General features: G+C 25.3%; 1 protein-coding gene across 1 annotated transcript; it reads right to left on the bottom strand.

The window, feature by feature from the left end:
* Nucleotides 1–4,852: 4,852 nt before the first annotated feature.
* On the bottom strand, nt 4,853–9,255 carry LOC127289458 (uncharacterized). Its single transcript, XM_051317397.1, has 2 exons — nt 8,901–9,255; nt 4,853–8,425 (listed from the first exon to the last, which is right to left on the bottom strand). Exon 2 carries the CDS (start codon nt 8,399–8,401, stop codon nt 4,868–4,870), a length of 3,534 nt encoding a protein of 1,177 aa, XP_051173354.1. The 5' UTR covers nt 8,402–8,425; nt 8,901–9,255; the 3' UTR covers nt 4,853–4,867.
* Between the last annotated feature and the right edge of the window lie 13,352 nt (nt 9,256–22,607).

Genomic DNA, 22,607 nt, shown 5'->3' with positions numbered 1-22,607 from the left:
AAAATTGGCATGTGTTTTGCACAAACAAGTATCACGCCCTGACATTTTGCGTTTAACAACCCAGAAAAGATGTAGTTTATAAAAGGTTGAACGTGAAATTTTTATGGATATATCTGTTACAAATTTTGAGTATAAACTATCTACCGTATCTTGCAAATATCTTTTTCGCATTATCTTACCAGATTTCTTGATTGTTTCTTTCTTCCCTGATGCCGGAGCAGAGTTCTCATCTTTTTCAAAAAATGATTGGACAATATTTTTTACTTTAGAATGGAAACTTGTTTTTTTTAATATTATTTAGATTTGAAAATATGTTCGTAGACTTCATACATTTTCTTTGCAAGTAGCTATAATATCAAAATTGTTATTAAAATAATTTAAACAAATGACAATAAATTATTATTTAACAATTATTAATCATTTAAAGTAATACAAAAAAATCTGCGCGCTCCCCCTTCGGGGTAGCGGACACATTCTCATCCGCGCTTCGCGCGGGGGGGCTCGCTGCGCTCGCGGGTTTGAGCGCGCCTTGGGGCGCGAAGAGCACTCCGTCGCGCTACGCGCTCCAAATGTTATGCTGACTCTACATTTAATATTATATTATAATATTTTAATATAAAAATTATATACAATAATTTTATTATTATTATATAGGATTAATTTTCTTAAAGTTCTTCGACTTTAAGGAGAACATTCTCATCATGGCACTCGCGTTTCACGCTCGAATGTATGATGCGGAATTAGAAGTGTTTTTGAGTATTTGGATTTTTTATTATTTAAATATATGAAACATTTGAGCAAACGAATACATTTAAGGGGTTAGTATCTCATCTCCATTATTTTTTTCAAATAGTTTTTTTAATTAAACAATTTATTTTATTTACTTCAAGCTTGTTATACATAAAAGTAAGGGTTATATATACTATTCCCAGTTGAAAAATCTTGTACAATATCATGTACATTTTTTTGTTCAAGTTCAAGTACTTGCACATTCGCGTGATCTTGTACAAGAGCAGAAAACAAACCTGTAAAAAGAATTGGAACAAAGTACATGAACCTTTACAGGTACATGCAAGTGTATTTGTTTGCGACTTTGTGACTGTTGTGTGTGCAAAATTGCAAAACTATTTGTTTCGATTTATAAAAGTTATTTTGTCAACAACATTTTATGTCTATATACGTACGTACATACATACATACATACATACAGACACACAGACAGACACTTTCGCCGGACCATGTTTTTTCGACTCAGGGCACCTCAAAACGTAAAGATTTCATGGAAATAGTAAAAGTCAATTTTCGACCAATTATAATACCTTCTCATGTGATGAGAATGTAAAAATAAATGCTTTTTTCATTAAAATCTTAAAAACGTAAAGAGATAGAGAATAATGTTTAATGGGAAAGTTGTAGCTGATAAAATTTTGAAGAAAAAAGTCTCTGGGGTCATTATGCCAAGATAAATACATTACAAGATAATTGAATCAGAAATTCTGATTTTTGTGTAAAAAAATATAAATAATATGTATATAGAGTGGTTTTTTTCTAAATTGATATTTTTTTCACTTGTATCATATTTTCTGAGTCTATTATGATGAGAATGTGTCTATTTTATGGACTGATTTTTTTCACCCCATTAATAAAATTAAATTTTTCATAAAAAAAGTTTTTTTTGGCGTTTTTTAGGTGTTTTTCGCCAATTAAACCACTGTAACTTTTACAATTTTAATTTAATCAAAAAATTTTATTTAAAAAAAATGTTTTCTTTTTCCTGGACTGTAATGCTGTGTAGTGAAAAAAATTTTTTTTTTAAAAAAATTAAATTTCAAAATTTTGAAAATCCCGCAGTTTTTGCATTTTTTGATGAAAAAGGCTGGCTAACGAACTTAACCTGTATTTTAATACTAACTTTGTGTATGCAAAATTGCAAAACGATTTGTTTCGATTTACAAAAGTTATTGTGTCAACAACATTTTGTGTCTACATACGTACATACGTACATACATACATACATACATACATACATACAGACACACAGACAGACACTTTCGCCGGACCATGTTTTTTCGACTCAGGGCACCTCAAAACGTAAAGATTTCATGGAAATAGTAAAAGTCAATTTTCGACCAATTATAATACCTTCTCATGTGATGAGAATGTAAAAATATTGTTAACAATAAATACTTAATTTTTTATATTTTACATAATATAAATAATTGTTTTTTAACTCTTTTATACCCAAATTAATTTAAGATAACCTAAAATTTTTTAAAGGCTGTACAAATAATGATAGGATTTTTTTTCTTATATAAGAAAAAGAAAATCCTTAATTTTGTAATTTTAAAAAATCATTATTTACTGAAAAAAAATTTTCTGCAAGTTCATTAATTTTCAATAGGTAAAAACATTTTCTTTATTAATTAAAAAAAAACGGAAAAGTTGTTTTTTAATTTTTTAAAAATTATTTATTAATTATAATGCGTTAATTAGGTACAAAATTCATTTATCATTTATTAAATGCTGATATCAATAAAGCTATAGGCCTAAATTGTGGCCCGACATCTATCGGAACTTTCGCGCGGCAATCGTGTTGCAGATAATATCGATCCCCATTTCACAACACAGCTACATAACCGGTAAAATCACACATTGTAAAATACACTATGAAAAATTAAACAATTATAAGCTTTTTTAACACTAAATAAGGGCGAAAATTACTACAATTAATATTATAAGTAATAATTTATTGACAAAAATTATTATTTATCTTTTTGTTTTTCACTTTTATATCATTTTTTTAACAATTTATCGATAAATTTTCACTCTAAGCGAATTTAAGCGAAGTTAAGCGATTTCTAAGCGAAATCGCTCAAAATACGCTTGAACCAATCCGCCAGGGCTATGCGACAAAATTTTAAAAAAGTTTTGTTTAAGTGACTTTCTTGATTGTTTTCCTTAAACCTACATAAAATATGCCAAAAAATCCATATCATTATCTACATTATTAAACTTTACATTAAACAAAAACGCTTATAAGCGTTTTTGTTTAATGTAAAGTTTTGTGATTTTTGCAGTTTTTGGTGTTTAATTAATAGGTTTCAGCTATTAGTTTACGAATAATAAAATTAATTAATTTAAACATAATTTTTTATTTGAATTCGCTTGAAATTTGCTACTCGGGGATTTTAGGGTTGCTGATTACGAAAATAAAGTATAATTTTGAAAATTCAAAACAGCGGATTCAGTATGTCAACCAAAAAATTTTTTTATTAGCCATATTAGATCTGCCACTTTAAATTTTGAAAAACTGACTTCGGATTCGAAATCAGCGAGCCCTAAAACCCTTGTGTAGCAAATCTCAAGGGAATTTATTAGTTTTTAAAAAATTTTATTTTTAGCCTTCTTCCCCCTCTAAAAGTGTAACTTCCACCCTTAGAGTCGAAACTTTGCCGATTTAAAAAAATTGCTTTTCTTTTATAGTTCTATGACATTTTTGGACTTTCATTCAATTTAGTGAGTATCACGTGAACAGTTTTATTTCTGAGAAACCGCTTTTCGCCATTAAAGGATAGGGAAAATGTTGTGTAGCAATGAACATAAAAGACTAATTCACAAACTTATTTACAGAATCTGATTAACAGATATAAAAAATGAAAAAAATAATTAAAAAAACGAAAAAATCTTTTATAGTATGTAGTTCTAAGACTTTGAAATATGCTAAAATACGTGTTTTTGAGACCTTAAAACGCATACAAAAAATAAAAGGGTAGTAATATCAACAAATTCATTAAATGGTATTCTTATTTTAATTATACTTTAAGCGAAAAAAACAAAAAAATTAACTTAAACATTTTTTTATCGCATAGTGTTTTTTTGTTGTACTGTGATTATTATAATTTTTATTTTTCTTATTAAAAAATATAGTGTTAAATTGTATTTTCACATTTAAAAATTCAGATTAACGTCTATATATATTTTTTTTCAATTTCGTTCCATATAATTTTTTATGATATATCAGAAATTCAAATTGTTACATTTTTTTGGATGAAGTTGTATTATATAGCCTTCTGGAACGATTTTCTATGAAATACTTTATTTAAAAAAATGCTATAAAGGACTTTTTCATCCAATAGTGTATAATGAAGATACCTATTTCGTTTTTATTTAATACAAATATTTCACAAAATATACATATTTTTATGTATACTTTTTCAAAGACTTACTGTAAGAACTAAGCATTTGTTCAAAGATATATAAAAATTATCAGCCTAATTTTTTACTTTTTTCAGAAATTTTATACATATTCATATCAAGAATGTTCCTTTCGTTATCATTATCTCTCAAATTTTTATTATAATTAAAATTTGTTTTACGAAGAAATTTTTTTTAAGCATTAAAGAAGAGAAATAATTATTCTAATGAAATTTATTTTACACTCATTTTTATTCTGTGTATTCTTTATTACAAAATTTCAAATTACACACGGAGAAAAATGGAAAAAGGTATAAAGTAACTTTTACTACTTTAAAAGTAAAACAGAAACTGTCCGCAGTTTCTGCGCATTTCTGTCAATTTTTACTCCAGAAATAGTAAACTTTACTCCAAAACTAGTAAAATTTACTACTGAAATAGTAAAAATTATTCTGGAAATAGTAAATTTTACTATATTTCTGGAGAAAAATTGAATACCCGGATCAAATAAGTCGACCGACGCTCGGACGAACGCTCTATTACCAGTCAAGTAGCAGTGACAGCCTGTGGGTGGCTCACTGCTACCCGACTACCATTAGAGCGTGCGTCCGAGCGTCGGTCGAGTTATTTGATCCGGGTATTCAATTATTAATGAATTTGGAAGTGAACAAATTTAACGGAAATGAGTTTCTAATAAAGTAGCATCTTTTTCCTTTAGTTTCTCCAATTCGTTCATATACTTCTTGTAACATTTGTGTTTTGGAAATTTATCATGAAGAAAAGTCATTTTAACCACTAACATTTCTTTCCAATTATTTTTATCTATTTTCACCTCATCAATGAGAAATTTACTACCCGGTAGAAGAACAGTTTCCCTTTCATGATTGTATCTATCCATTGGTTCCAATTTTGCTCTTAGATATGGTTCGGAAAATTTCATTTCATATAAAATTTTAACATTCTCCATTGAACTGTACTGAAATCTGTATGCAATGTGTCTCATTGTCGTTGCAGATGTAAATCGATTTAATTCTAGTTCTTTACCCGATTGAAACAATTTGTCAACTACTTCCTGAGGTCTAGTTTCACCACGATAGAGAATTTTTGCAAATTCTTTAATAGGATCCTCTGCTTGTCTAATGGCCAATCGATATAATGCTGCTCGCATTGATCTCGCTTCTATTGTATTTTCATCCATTCTACTGTAACCACTGCCCATGTAATTGTGTATTGCAGCAAAATCCTCAAAAGTTACGGATTCATAGGCTTTTTGTGCTTCGAAAGTATGTAGCAAAACTGATGTCCCAGTCGCTGGATATTCTTGGAAATAAATTGATTTCAATCTCTCGTATGCTTCATTGTAAGTTGTTTGTTTCTTGTCCATACTATCCGAGTATATTATGTGTTGAAAATAATTATGATCCTGTATTTTGTATTCCTTACTCCAAGCTGGTAAACCCGTGTGACCATTTTGGATCATTTCTCTCCAATCCTTAACGAATTGCAATTGTTTCTCACCTGTACCTGGAAATACATACTTTCTTAGTTCCTTTAGTACAACATCTTCCGAAAGTACTCCATATTCTCGAACGTAATCTAATGCCGCTTTCTCAATTTTTTCCCGTTTATCCTTTAGAGTATTTCTCATACAAAGATATTCCGTCGGAGTTCTTCGAATCCGCTTTCCACACTGCTCACTATCATGAAAACTATTTATTACAAATTCAGAATTTTCATTCTCCATATGCTCGTTTTTAACATGCAGCACCTTTTTTCTTATTTTACCCTTTTTCATATCCAAAGCCATACAAAGATTCCTCTCACCGGAAATTAGTTGAACCACCATTTCCCTATTTCCCTCTTCCTCAATTTGCCTAATCTGAAGAACTCGTTCATCAGTATACTCAATGTATTTATAACCATAGCCAGAATTTTTTTTCGACAAAGAATTTACATAGACATCCATTTCGGAGAATTTGTTATTAATTTTAGTAAATGTATTCAAAATTTTTTCCTCACATTTTCGTAACATTGTCCTCAATGAGTCGAACGAGAGGGAATATTTTCTTAGTTCCGTTATTAAATTTCTCATCACCCTCACTCCTCCTCGGCCAATGTCGTAAATAAGTTCAAACCCCGGATCAACGTAACGAAATAGTGAAATACCAAAACCTTTAAATGTTTCCTTAGTAAATAATTCGGAAAAATTTACTGCCTCGTTTGCTATAACTTCACCAATTTTTTCTAAAGTTGTACGCATACTTTCTCTGAGTGTAAATGAAGCAAATGTAGTACCTGCTATTGATAGCAAAGATCTCGTTGTAACTGTTGTAAATTTTTCGAGAATTAGCTCTAGGTCGCCTATAAATGGTATCATTGATACCACATCAAGTAGACATGATGATAATTCATTGTCATTATTCGTTTGAAATCCATCAACACATGTGTAAAATGGGATGAGTGATAATCCAAAATCTTCCCACCATTCCTGTTTTGTCTCATCATATCCCTCGTTTCTAAGACTTTTATTAAAATTCCCAGCTCTTTCCTTAGCGATTTTAATTATAAAATCATCAAAATTTTCCTGTACTTCTTTTTCTACGCTTGTCATTAGATAATCTGGAAATATCATCGTAGTTGGCATTCCTAATTTTTGACGAAAATCATTAGCAGTACACTGTATAACCGAACATTGTGGAATTACGATTTTATTTGGTGTAGAATTAACACTAACTGTATCATTAGTATTCGAAGTATTAGTAGAAGGATTACAAGTAAAACTAATTTTATCGTTAGCTTGTTGAATTGCTGTAAATTTCTTATCATCACGAATTAAAGCATAAAAAACAGTGGTATTAGTTTCAGGAAAGTAGAATTTAAAAAAATCATCACTTTTCTTAACATATTGTATTTGTCTTACCGTATAACCTTCTAAATAATCGTCAATTAATCCTCTGTAGATTTTAACTTTTTGATTGTTCATTGATTTTATAAAATCTTCACCAAAAGCATCTATAATTGATTTCTTTTGGTAAATAAAGTATTTATTTGTTATTTTATTCACTTCTTCTTGGTAAAGAAGATTTAAATCAGCTAATATTTGAATCTTCTTTGTCCATATTCCAGTATTACATTGATAAGCATCAGGATTGTTTTTGTAATTTGTGACCTCATCTTCCAAATCTTCTTTTTTAATCAAGAGACATCTACTTCTAATAATTTCTCTAGCAAGTGTTGTACGATTTTTAAAATTTGCTCTAGCCAAATAAAATTGATATCGATAGTCATTTTTTTTAGCGTTTTTCAATTCTTCAAATTTATTATTTAGATATGTAAATAACATATTGTAGGCTTCGGCACCTAAGGTCGAATTCATCATAATTTTTTCCGTACTTACATTTTTAAGCACCTCTTTTTGAGTGGAAATGTAAAAAAAGAGTGAAGGAAGTGTAAAAATTGCCATAACTTTGATTTCCAGTTTTCCAGCGATTACTAATTGTTCTATAGCATGTGCTATGGTTACAAATTCATTAAATTTAGCACTAGGATTAATTAGATCCTTATGATTGTATACTGTTGGTACAATTAACGGTGATGGATTTTGTGACAAATGAAACATTGCACCAGCTTGAGCATAAATATAATCAATTGATAGTAAATTAATGTTAGTTGTTATTTTTGGAAACAGGGGGTAAATAAAATCTTGTTGAATTTTAAATATTGAAATTATTTCTAATTTTGAATATTCTCCATTTTCATTAAGAAATATTTCTTCTGTTAATGTGGTAAAAATATTTTCGTTTATTGTCTTTATTTCTAAATCCTTGGAATTGCGAACAATTTCTACGAGAAATCCATAAATATTTTTATATTTTTCAAACACAAGTGTTGTAATTATATGTCTAAATAGTGAATCAACAAAAATTGGATCTGGAATTTCATTTTCTTTTGCACCATAAAGATCTGTGCCTCTTATTAATTTGCGAGCCAAACGTATTTTTCGTTCTTCAATAACATTTTTTTGTTTTCTGCCAGTATTGTAGAGAAAATAATGATATAAACTATTTACCACTGGAATTGGTTGATATTGATTATTAATATTTAATAAATTTTTCCCCACTAAAAAATCGCTGAGAGTTGTTAAATAACTGAACATTGAAATTGTTTGCACAGCTTGCATAGGTGTCGTAAAATTTGTCATCTCCATTTTTTAATTTATAAATTCATAAATCTGTTAAATAAACGTTTTTTAAAATTTAAATATCTAAAATCACGGTGGTCCATAACACACTTTAACCCAAAAGTTCTTTCACTGTAAAATTTTTTTCATATATTGAATCTGGACACTTTTCTGAGTATTTTGCAAAAAAATTAAATATCTTTTATCGAGCCGTTTTTGAAAAAATTGATTTTTTAGGTTAAAAAACTATTCAAGCTGTCTTCATATTTTTATTTGGGATAATAGTGATACTCAGAAAAGTGTCCAGATTCAAAATATGAAATAAATTTTACAGTGAAACTTATGGATTAAAGTGTGTTAAGGACCACTGTGAAATCTGTGTTTTGCATTTTATTAACTATAAATTACTCCAATTCTACTAAATTAAAAATTATTTTTAATTTAGTAGATTTTGAGCAATTTTATTATTTTTCTTAAATATTAATTTAAAAAATTTTAGATTTACAAAAAATAAATTAAAACATACCTTTTTGATTAAAAGTGAAAAAACTTTTATATGCAGAAATTTTTTCTATGTTATTTTGAATAGATTATTTTTTTGGGTACACACTTTTCGACGACTTCTAGGTAACTGAATTTTATATCTAAATATGTCACAATCGACATTGCCTTTTATATTATAAAAGTAGTCGTAAATATTTGAATTTTTAGACAAATATTTTGTTATTAATTACTTATAGATATCGAAAGGAAATTTTTAGAACACATTTTTCAAACCTATAAAAAATTTGAAAATTTCAAATTGACCATTGACAATTGAAAAATTATTCTTTAGTAAAATTTCCAGTATTTTTTCCACATTGCAAATTTGAATAATTGCAATCGCACGATTCTCAATAAAAATGTGTTGTAGATAACCATTTTTAAAAAATTATTTATTTAATGGAATATTGAGATCCGTTTTCTCCAAAACACGTGTGTTTGTATAGATGGATCGTAACAAAAAAAGTATTAGCTAATGTTGACAAAATATTTTAATGTGAATAGAATATAATTAATAAAATTTTTAATTCCATCCGCTATTTTCGTACACGTGTAATTCTTGTAATAATTGTAATTTTTTGTAGAAAAGTATACATTTTCTTGTATACAAATATTAAATATATTTGTTTTGTAATTTTGTATTTTACTGATAAATATATATAGTTATCAGTAAAATACAAAATTAATTAATTTCTGTAATTAAATTTTTATAATTTTAATTTTATAATATTTTAATTTTTGCACGTGAAAAATTTTATTTTCTATAATTACATTTTCATAATTATAAAATTGTAATGATTTCATTACAGAGTCTCTAATAATTATATTTTTATAATTATTTGAGAAAAAAAATTTTATAATGAATTTCTTATAAAAAATTACCTATAATCGCGAAAATATTATACTGAAAACATTTCAGCTTTAACATTATTTTCTAATAAGGAATTTTCATAAGGGAAGTTCTCGTACAAGAACTTGTTCCAAATTCTGGTGCCGAAATTGTACAAGATCGTGTACATGTTCTCACCAGAACAGGTACAAGTTCAGCTGCTGAACATGTACATTTCCTTGTACAGGGATTTTCAATAGGGCCTTTATTACAAATGTAAGGAATTATGAAGTGGACAAATTTTAATTGAAAATAGCAACAAACAAATTTTTTATAATATTGAAATATTTATTTCTGTACTATTTGCAGAATTATTAACATACAATTTTATGTTTGATTTCATTTATTTAATTATTTATTTGCATATGTAATATACACACACCCAGAGAAATGATGTATTTGTCTCAGAGCCTAATAAATATTTATTTTATTGAAATTGTAATTGGCGGAACACTTTCAATACGAAATGTACCGGTAGAAGCACCGTTTCCCTCTCTGAATTACTCAATGAAATTTTTTGCATATTTGCCCTTAAATATTGTTGAGAAAATTTCATCTCATACAAAACACGAATATTATCATCGACCCAGATTCGTGTTCAGCGCGCAAAATGCCTTCGGAAACACATGGAGCCATCTTATTTGCGCAAAAAAAGTCCAAATTTGCAGGGCTGTGTTATTCAACTATTATTACATAAAATATTAGAAAATTAAGTAACCAGATGATTTAACAATAATGAAATGATATAATTTAAATTATTTTATAAAAATATTCTATTAAATTTAACAAAATGTTTTGAAGGGGATTTTCTGGTTTAGAATTGACAAAAAAGACACGTTCTAAAACTTTTATTGTAAGAAAAGTATTAATGAAATTGCAATAATTTTTTTTTGGACATTGTTGAACATTACGTAGAGAAAATTAAAAAATATATGTTTTAGTGTGTATAGTTCAATTTCGTAGCTGTGGGTGGCGTCTTCAAAAGGTACCTCTTTTTTGGTGCACTTGATTCCGGACAACGAGTAATATTAAAATTCAAAATTCAAACGGGAATCTCATCATAAAGGTTTATTCTAGACCCACATGGGAATATGTAGTAGTTATTTTTTTTAAAATATGAGACATATTTTAGGTTTTAAACACAAAATATTTTTGCTTTATATAAAATGAACTCAAAATTTTGTCCGATTTTGCGTATCTCTTACGCTAATAAAATTTCTAATTAAATAAGTTTAGTATGTTCACTTGCGTTAAAAAATATATTTATTATTATTATATAAATTATATTTTTAATTAAATTAGTTTCGCTAAAGTCGAAAAGTAAATGCGAATAGAAAAAAAATTTTAAAATGGGGCAATCAAATAATAACTACTGTCCTGTATAAATTGAAAACATTTCATAAAATCTAATTTTTGTTCTACAATCATAACATGTTTTCGATTTATTAACCAAAATATATCTTTAATTTATTGTCGAAAGTTTATTAAATAGTTGGTCATTTATCGCACATCAATTTTTTGTAACATAATTTAAAAGGATTGCAACAGCAATAGAAAAATTGTGTTGAAGTAATCGAGTTTAAATAATAAAAATTTGCGAATTTTCATTTTATACTTGTTAAAAAAATAATCTTTAATTACAAAACAAAACAAATGCCATATTAATGAAATTTTAATTCTTAATTTCATTATGTTGTCACGTCACCGTAACTTTAATATTCATATTATAAGAATTCTTAAATCTATACCGAGTTGCGTTTTTCTTGCAACAAACACCCGTGTTTTTGTTACGCATCTAAATACTTTTCTCTTAAATGTTAAATTTCCACCCTTTTTTCGCGCAACTAAACATCTTTCTTTTATATATAAAAGACCCCTGCGTTTTGTATCCTTCTACGTCTATATACTATATTTCTAAAACATGCAAATAGAAGCGAGAAATCTTTTATGACACTAGAACAGCTCACACCCCCACAAAACAAAATGCTCTCTTTCTAATTTTCCCTATGTGCTAAAATTAGACGATGTAATAAATGCTCTCTTTCTAATTTTCCTATGTGACAAACCCCTGTGGTATCGCCACATTAAAAGACCATAAACACTCTTCTACAGCTGCGAATAACCGTAGTCGTACTCTTTCTATCTTGTATTAGAATGGTTCACACCCCCCTTTTTTACGACTCAACTTTGGCTTCCAAAATAAGGGTGAAAAATATATAGTACGACAATAAAATTTTAACTATTCTCTTACGAAAAATCAGTATAAAAGGACTACATTTTCACGGAGAGATCAGTTCTGAAATCATCTTCATACGTATATCATCAAGCTCATTTTTGGTACCAGTTGACGTCTTCTAGTTCAAGTGCATAATTTTCTTATACGAAAGTTAAAATCAAGTGTGAAAACCCTCTACATTAAACGAGGATCTTTACTTCTCATTATATTGGGCAATTATCCATTCTTCCTTTATTTGGAAGAGACTCATTATTGGGAGTTTCATCACGCCTAATAGAACTCCGGACCTGCGGTTATACCTGGGCCCGTCAACCTACCTGACGTTATAAACTCACGGTGGTACCAACAAAGGACACAGCAGTGGTCCTTTTTCTTTCAACACACCTACTACTGACTTTTAAGGTAAGTGTTTTATATTCTCACTCCTAACTTTTCTAAACTTGTCGTTTATTTGTAGTAACCATTGCATTCCTTATTTCAGTTGAATGCTGAACTCTATTTCCTGGATTGGTTGGTTCGAGATTCCCTCTCTCTCATAAGAACGAATTGTTGTAACTAAAAATACTTGTCTAAATAAATTGTAACCTAATTATAAAATTAATCACTATTCTTTTTCTTTCCTGTACCCTTAGTTCAGAGCCTTCTGCTCTGTAAATGAAACAGGAATTCACTGAATCACCGAGCGGCCATAAATAAAATAAAGTAATATTTCGTTAGTTATTTCTCTATTTGAGACGTAACAATGTAAATTATGTGCAACGACTAAAACAATTTTCAACATCATTTAAACTCTAAAGAATGCCACTTTCGCATAATCGAGAAAAGTTTCACAAAAAGAAGATTCAACAATGAAAGACTGTAGACACATGAAATCAAGGTGCTGCAATAGGTACCGACCAATTTGACAGTGCGAGGCACACTGAATTATTGTAGTGTCACTGTATTTCGTTATAATGACACTGTAATTCTCTATGCCGACACAGTAAAATCCTGTGTCTACACTGCTTTTCACTGTGCATCGGCAGACTGTTTCAAAGTGTAAGATCTGGCACAGTCTTTCGTTGTTGAATCTTCTTTCCATGTTCCTTATTTGTCAATGAATTTAATAAAAGAAAAAAATCGAAAATCGATTACTTCGGTTTTGAGAAAATTCACTTTTTAGACTAAATTTTAATTTTTCAAATGTTTCCCTTTAATTAACGTTATTTTTTAATTACATATTTGAAATGTTCAAGAAAAAAAGAATAATTTTCATATATTATTTTATTTTTAATCTTCAAGTAAAAAAGAGAAAAATGCGTTTCAAAAGTCACCTACTTCTGAAATGGCAAACTTGAAAAAAATCATAACTTTTGTAATTTTCACCAAATAAAAAACACCTTTTTTTCTTATATAGAATTCGAAAAAAATTGTTTCAGTCCAACAAAAATTTGGGAAAATAGTAAAAAATTATGAAAAATAGTAAAAAAAAGCAAAAAATTTTAATTATCAATATTTAAACATTCTTGTAGGAAAAAACCTCAGCTTTCAATTAAAAAAAATTGTACCATTTACCCAAAAAAAGTGAAATTTATTTTTGAATTTCAATTTTTTTGACAAAAATTTTTTTTTAAAAAAATGCATACCAACCGAAAGAGCTTCAAAGAAGCTTTCGAAACTGATATAGATAAAAAAATTTTATTTTGATATTTAAGACAAAAAATTTTTAAAACATGCGGTGTAACGTAAAACCCAAAAACTTTCATCCCCTCCCCCTCGGAAACTATTGGACTAAATGAAAAAATATTTTTACCAAAGATTAACATCTATGAGTACTACAAATGCCCCGAGTTTAAGCGTGATCGGAGAAAAAAAATTTTGAAACTTTAGCATTTCACGTGTGATCCCTCATTTATGTAAACGTAGCGATTTTGACCACGCTCTTCGTCCGTATATTCTTATACGTAAGAAATTCTTCTCTGCACTTCCCGCATGTAAGCATTTTTTATACACCCTTTTCCCCTTATATGTCTTCACGGAATTCATTCACGATTTTTAACACATTATTTGCTGTATATTTTTAAAAAATTAACTATCTGCATTATATATATATATATATATATATGTTATTGTACATACTATATGTTTATCTTTCTTAAAAAAAGTACAATCAGATTTATAGATAGAAGAAACTTTGTTTACTTTATACCGTATGTCATATTTATTAATTTTATAAAAGTTTTTATTATATAGTAGCAAAATTATTAATTGTTATTAACATTTATTAATTGCTATTAAAATTTTCTAAACATTTTTATTAAATATGTCATTATTTGACATTTAATTATTTTGAGAACTACTTTTTTTATTGATACCCGTAATCAAAAAATTAATTACAAACTAGCGACGTATTCCTCGCTCGCTCGGGCCAAGTTTAACCATATGATACGTACTGAATTTATAAAATTTCGTTACGTTTCTACGTTTAATGTAACGGTTAAGAAATAAATATAAAAATGTAAAAAATATTTACAACCGATGTTTGTTTTTATATAATAATAACATAATAATAGATATTTTATTATTATATTATATTATAAATATGCTGTTATAATTTTTTGTCTCCCTTTGTTTGTTTATTAAAAATATTTACATTAAATAAAAATATGATTTGTGATATTAATTACTTTTTACAAATAATATGTTACTTGAAAGGCGCTGCTGATTATTTGTAGCGCTGCCTTCTGAATTTTGGTATTGAAAATAATTAATTGTATTCCTTGCATGAAAACGAATCGATTAGTATATATAAAGTTTACATTTGAGGTAAATTTAATAAATTAATGAAAGTTAAAAAATAAAAAATTCACATTTTAGCTGAAAATTTTTGTATTTATTTAAATTCAAGTTTAAATATAAAATAATAGTGTTCCTTGCATTGAAACAAATCGATATAATTGTAAATAATTATAAATTATATATTATTTTTCATTAATTTTTAGAAATATCAGCTAAAATGTGAATTTTTGGTTTTTAACTTCCATTAATTCTTTTAATTTAACTCAAATGTATAGGTACTCAAATGTTTATATTATTATATTATTTATGTATGTTTATTTGAATGTTAATGCTTTCTCCACGAGGAAGCAAATTTATTTGCTGATCGTAAAGAGGAAGCAAAATGTTCATGTAATGAACATCTGAATTTACAACTTTTTTAAAAGTTATCGTTATTTCAAAATTTTTCAAATATCATCTATTATATTAAAATATTTGTTTTGTATTTCGAAATTGTCCACGAAAACTGTGAAATTCGAATAAAAAACGTATTAGGATAAAAAACCAGTATTATGACGATTTTTCTGATAGATTTTCTTGAAATCTATGAGACATAGCGATATAAAAAGAAACGGTTAAAAAATAGAGAAAAAAAAACAAAAATTTGAAAATTCCGACAAAATTTCAGAATTATGATTTTAATATAATAGAAGATTATTAGTATTATCCATATAAAAATAAACCCAAAATAAGTAATTTCTTGATTATTGTTACTTTTAAAAAATCTTTCAAAAATAACATTTTTTTATTAGATTGAGAGAATAAAATACAATTTTATGTATTTTACGTCAAAAAAAATATGGTCCAATCTATCTTTAATTTCTTTATGACTTGTCCAATACGTTAGTAATTTATCAGACAAGTATTTTTTAATTTTATGAATTATAGCGGAATAGGAGGTGGTTAAATTTTTTGTAACCTTGAAAAAATTGCTGTTTCAGTGTATTTTTCATTTGATTATAATTATACTTATTTTTTCATGTTATTACTCAAATAAAGTGCCACTTTATAATTTTATATATCAATTTTCCATTTTAACAAAGAGAAAGAAAAATTTTTATTTTGTGTTAAAAATATGCTGTCACAAATTAATCAATAGTTGATTACATTTTCATGTTTGTTTACATTTTACAACTTAGAGTTACCCTTAATCAAAAAGATTAAAAAAAATTTTTCAGATATGATTCTTATACATTTTTTCATAAGCCTTCGATTGTCGTAGTCTACTAAAAAATTGTTTTTAGAAATTTTAACAAATTTTTTTTTAATTGAAAGCTGAGGTTTTTTCTTATAAAAAAAATATAGTTGAAAAAGTGGGACAAGAATGTTTAAACATTGATAACACAGGTCTACAAAATGAGAAAGAGAAAAAAAATTATTACAAGAAAAAAAGACACATTTTTCCCATTTGATTACTTTACGTGAAATCCTCCAAATATGTAAGTAATCGTAATTACGTTACAAATTAAAATTTTTGTTCCATTTTTTAACATTAACAAGCCTCGGATTAATTTTAAGGCATTTAACGTGTAATGTCCTAAGTTGAAAAATTGATTTCTCAAAAAAAAGTGAAACTTGGGGAAATTGTTGTCCTACCTGTTAGTAAAATATCCCCAAAAATTTTTTTGACTTTTTTGAAATTTTGGGTCCATTTTATCAGTTTTCCCTGACAACGCCTACTATTTGAATTTTTGCTGTCTATAAATGCAATAAAAACAAGGTGATCAATTCATGACCATTTAGCTTCCTCATCATGATACACTTATATTTAAGATTAAAAGAAGGATTACAACTAAAATAGCGATCAATTTTACAAATATTGGTAAAATTTAAACTTTATGTACATCAATCGATTCGTTTTCATGACAGGAATACGGTTTTGACAAAATTTATTAAAAATTTTCATGAAAATGAAAGTTATTTCAAAAAATACGAAAAAAATTTTATTTCCAAAAATTAAAAAATGATATAATTTATAGGTTTTAAGTAAAATATAGACTTTATATAGTTTAATCAATTTGTTTTAATGCGAGAATTCAGGTTTTTTGACAAAAAAATTATATTTACAGTGTAAAAAATTTTTGGTTAAAAATTAGATATTGAATTCATTTTAAGATTTTTAATTTGAAATAAATCTGCAAATTAAAACTGCTGTAGTTTTTTTTTTTAATTTCTGACAACAATTCAGTTTTAGAGTTTTTATTTGAAACTTTATTAAATAATTAAATTTTTAAAGAAATATTAAAAATAATTTAATTTTAGAAGAGGTTCATTTGCAATTTTTAGAAATTATTGAATTTCAAAAGATTTTGTTAAATTTCAGACAATAATTAAATTTTACAGAATTGAAAAAAATTTATCAAATAATTTCAGATAATCGTTTAAAAATATTGAATTTTTGAAAATTTACAATAGACATTTTTATTTCAATTACTTTTTAATGTGCAGATGCCAAAAGTTTTGGCTCTAAATAGAAGAGCAAAGATAAGACAGATGCCGAAAAAAGTGAAAAACAGACATGCGCAAAATCAACTTCCGAATTGAAATGAAAAGGTCTATTCAGATTTCTGAAATTAATTGAACTTGAAGCGATTTTTGTTTAAATTTCAAGTGATTTCTGTTGCTGAAAAATTTATTAGAAATAACATACAAAAATTGAACTTTCAAAGTTTTTAATTGAAAAATGCTTTCAGATAATTTAATTTTCGAAGACTATTTTGAAAATCATTAAAAACAATTGAATTTTGGAAGAGTTAATAGTTAAAATTATATTAAACTTCAGAAAGTTTTAGATGGAAAATTTAAAAAAAAAGTTGGGTAACTTTTAGATGATTTTAAATTGAAATTTTTGAAAATAACTGAATTTCAAGGGAATTTGAATTAAAATTTTTAGTCATTTTAATTGCTGATTTTAAAAAAATTTTAAAGAATTATTGAAGTTTATAAAATTTTTAATTGAAAAATAGTTTAAGATAATTAAATTTGTGAAAAATTTCATAAACAAGTTGTAAATTCAGATGTTCATTACATGAACATTTTGCTTCCTCTTTACGATCAGCAAAAAAATTTGCTTCCTCGTGGAGAAAGCAAAATTTTATTGCCAAAATGTCAATTTTTGATTTTTTAACTTTCATTAATTCTTTAAATTTACTTCAAATGTATACTTTATATATATCGATCGATTCGTCTTGACGTAAGGAATACAATTATTTCATATATAAACTTCAATTTAAAAAATCACAAAATTTTATAGCCTAAATGTGAAATTTTGATTTTTTACTTTCATTAATTCTTTAAATTTACCTTAAATGTATACTTTATATATATCGATCGATTCGTCTTGACGTAAGGAAAACGATTTTATTATATATAACCTTAAATTTTTCTATTTAAAAATTTTTTCGATTAAAAAAAAATTTTTGGAAAAAAGACGATAAAATTTTTTTTTGGGATATTTTTCAAAATCCTTTGGTCAGATTTGAGATATTAATATGATAAATGAGCCTACCAAATTTTATCTAAATCCATTAAAACCTGTTAAAGTTATCTTCTAAACAAAAAAGGGATCCACACACACACACACACACATACATACATCCGGACAATTGATCAGGATCTCATATAACATGTTTCTATAAAGAAAAAAATTTGTTTCCGCCACTTTGAAAAGTTTTATAAATGAAAGGACTACAAAGCTTCCTCCACGAGGAATCAAATTGTTGGAATTAATTTAGAGAAAATTTTCGAAAATTCAATTATTTAAAACATTTTCCAATTCAAAATTCTCTAAAGTTTAATTTATTATTGATTTAAAGCTTATAAAATATCTTCAGAAATTCCAATTTACGAAAATTTTAATTTACAATCTTGTGAAATTCAATAAGTTCCAAAAATTTTAACTATTACTCCAAAATTTATAACTTCATTTTCTTTTTGAATTAATTATTTCTTACAACTTTTAATCAATTTTTTCAAAAATTCAATTGCATAAAACTTCTTTTAATTATTAACTAGCAAAATTAAACGCGCGCAACCGTGCCAAATTGAGTATTTAATTGTTTGTTATAAAGAAATTGAAGATTAATATTATCAATTATAATTTAATTTATTACAATATTATTACACATTAAATGATAATAATGAAAATTATATGTTTACAGGCCTCGGATTATACGACTTTTTCCGACTTTTTTCAAAAATACGACTGAATTATTTTTCAAAAATTTCAATTCCAAATAAACTAAAATTCAAATATTACCCGAAATTTTAATTCAAAATCAATTAAAAATCCAATAATTATCCAAAATTTTCAATTTAAAATTTAATTATTTACCAAGTTTTCAATTTAAAATGAAATAAAATTCAATTATTTTCTAAAATTTCTATTCAAAATTAATTATCCAAATTTTCAATCAAAAATGAACTTAAATTAAATTATTATCCAAAATTTCAATTAAAATTCAATTATTTCCAAAAAATTTTCAATTTAAAATCAAATAAAATTTCATTATTCTCAATTCAATTATTTTCCAAAATTTTCATATAAAAATCACAAAAAATTAATTATTTTCAATTATATTTTCAATTTAAATATCTATTAAAAATCCAATTATTTTAAATTGAAAATACCTACTTTGTAAAATTAATCCAAAAATAACAATAATAAAAATTACTGTCTTGAAACAGAAAAAAATACGTTAATTCGATATAATTAATTGAAAAAGAAATTGAAGTTAAAGTTTTTAGAAATAATTGAGTTTAGAATAAGCAATAATTAAAATTTTTTGAACTAATTGAATTTTACGAAATTTTTAATTAAAATATTCCTAAATTTTTTTCAGTGATTTTGATTTTTTAAATTAATTAAACTTCCAGTGATTTGTAATTTACAATTTTTGATGATTTCACTAAAAAATTTATTAGAAATTGCGGACAAAAATACAATAAATTGAAAACTTTTTAAGCGAAAAACGGTTTATGATAGTTGAATTTGCCGAAGAATAAATTAAAAATAATTGAATTTCAGGAGAGTTATAATTGGAATTATTAAATTTCAAAAAATTTGATATGGGAAATTTTAGAAATAATTAAATTTTAGAAGCTTTTAAATTGAAATTTTTGAAAATAATTGAATTTTAGTTGATTTTTGATTTAAAACATTTTAAATAATTGAATTTCAAATGCCATTTTGGAAAATAATTGAATTTTTGCCTATTTTTTATTGAAATTTTTTTAAAAAATAATTTTTTCACAAATTATAATTTAAATATTGAAAAATAATTGAATCTTTGAGCTTTTATTGAATTTTTCAGAAAATAATGGTATTTTTAAAAGGAAATAAACTATTTTTTAGAAATAATAAAATTTATGAAAAATTTGAACCAAAATCTTTGAAAATAATTAAAATTTTTGTCCGTTTTTTACAAATTCGTATTAAAATTCTTGAAAATTGTAATTTTCACTGAATTGTACTTAAATTTTTAAAAATAATTGAATTTTAATTAAAATTTTGAAAAATAATTGAATTTCAAATTTAAATTTTTGAAAATAGTTGATTTTCAGTTTATTTTAAATTATTGTTTTAATTTTTTAAAAGAATTGAATTTTAGTTGATTTAGGATTGAAAATTTTGAAAATAATTGAATTTCAGTTGATTTTGAATAGAAAATTTTTTAAATAATTGAATTTCAATTGAAATTTGGAAAATAATTGAATTGTAGTTTACTGTGAATTGAAATTTTGGAAAATAATTGAATTCTAGTGATTTAGAATTGAAACTTTTCTATATAATTGAATTTCAATTGACAGTGTATTGAAATTTCAATTCAAAATCAACTAAAATTCAATTATTTTCCAAGCATTCTATTCAAAATAAATATTTTCTTAAATTTCAAGTGGAATTCAATAATTTTCAAAAAATTTAATTTGAAATTCAATTATTTTTCAAAATTTCTATTTAAAATTTACTAAAGTTCAATTATTTTTCAAATTTTCAATTTAAAATCAACTAAAATTAAATTATCCAAAATTTCAATTAAAATTCAATTATTTTCAAAAATTTTCAATTTAAAATCAAATAAAATTTAATTATTCTCAAAAATTTGAATTCAAAATTAATTGAATTTTCAATAATTTGAATTTAAAAGCATCTAAAATTTAATTATTTTTAAAATTTTCCATCGAAAGTTTTTTTTTTGAAATTTAATAATTTCAATTATAGCTCTAAGGAAATTCAATTATTTTTAACTATTTTAATAATAATTTTTGAAAATTCAACTATCTGAAACCATTTTTCAATTAAAAATGATTTTCAAATTATTGTATTTTGTCCGCATTTTCTAATAAATTTTTAGTGAAATCATCTAAAATTTTAATTACAAAACACTTAAAGTTTCAATTAATTTCAAAAATCTTAATTTTAAATCTTTGAAAATTCAATTAAATTTAAAAAATGTTTTCCAAAAATTGTTTGATAAATTATTTTTAGTTCTGTAAAATTTAATAATTGTTTGGAAATTAACAATATCTTTTGAAATTTAATTATTTCTAAAAATTTCAACTTTAACCCTTCGAAAAGGATTATTATTAAAAAAAAATTTTTATTTAAAATTCTGTAAAATATTTTTGTTAAAATAAAAAACAAATCCACTTGTTTTTTGGAATATAAATCGACTAAAACGACTTTTTTGTGTCTTTAAGTTGATTCGAGGCCTGTGTTTTTATAATTAATATTTAATAGGTATTCGTTGGCCCTTGGTACCTTAAAAATAAATTTTTAAGGGTCATTCCATTTTATTTCACCTATAGTCGTTGCGGCCTATTTTTAAAAAAATTTGATATTTCGTATTAATGACTTTGAATATCCTTACAATTCATTTTTGACAATTATTTTATGAAATTTTTTTTTATTTACGTTGAAATTTAGTTTTAAAGTTGAGTTGCACGGAAAATAGGTTAGTTTGAAAGCTTTGGAAATTTTACAAAAAAGAACAGAAATCATTTAGTTATTAAATTTTTTTTCATTGATATTTGTTGAAAATAGTCTAATTTACCAATGTTAATTGATAATTGTGTAAAAAAGATCAAAATACTAAGTGAAAATTAATATTCAAACTTACCTGTAAAATGTCAAAATTTGTCACATTTTATTTATATTTTCCAAGAAAGTTTATAAATATTATAAAATTTATTACTACCTAACAATAAGTACTTTCCAAGTACTTTCACATGATATGTTGGCTTTTTATTTTTATAATATAGAAATATGTGAAATTTTACCTTGAATGTTGAACTTTTCAGGATTTTATCTGATTTTGAACACTTATATCTTCGCAGGCGATTAATGAAAAAATCCCATTTTGGTTTTAAAATTTAAGTTAAATCATCTTTATTCTTCTTATCAAAATTTGGTGATGGAGAACGAGCTACTTTTTATTTTTATTCACTTTAAAAAATTCACCGTAAAATACAAATTTAAAGGTTAAAAAACAAGTAATTTTATAAAACTGAAGTTGGTTTTCTCAATATAGATTTATTTGTATGAATTTTATTTATAAAAATACTTGTTTTTTAACCTTCAAATTCGTATTTTACGGTGAATTTTTTAAAGTGAATAAAAATAAAAAGTAGCTCGTTCTCCATCACCAAATTTTGATAAGATGAATAAAGAAGATTTAACTTAAATTTTAAAACCAAAATGGGATTTTTTCATTTATCGCCTGCGAAGATATAAGTGTTCAAAATCAGAT

This window comes from Leptopilina boulardi, unplaced genomic scaffold, assembly GCF_019393585.1.
Source record: "Leptopilina boulardi isolate dan_hultmark-lab unplaced genomic scaffold, ZJU_Lbou_2.1 LbouV2_41, whole genome shotgun sequence".
Classification (NCBI taxonomy): domain Eukaryota; kingdom Metazoa; phylum Arthropoda; class Insecta; order Hymenoptera; family Figitidae; genus Leptopilina; species Leptopilina boulardi.
The sequence above is the reverse complement of the archived record's forward strand: the minus strand, read 5'-3'. Positions and strand labels throughout refer to the sequence as shown.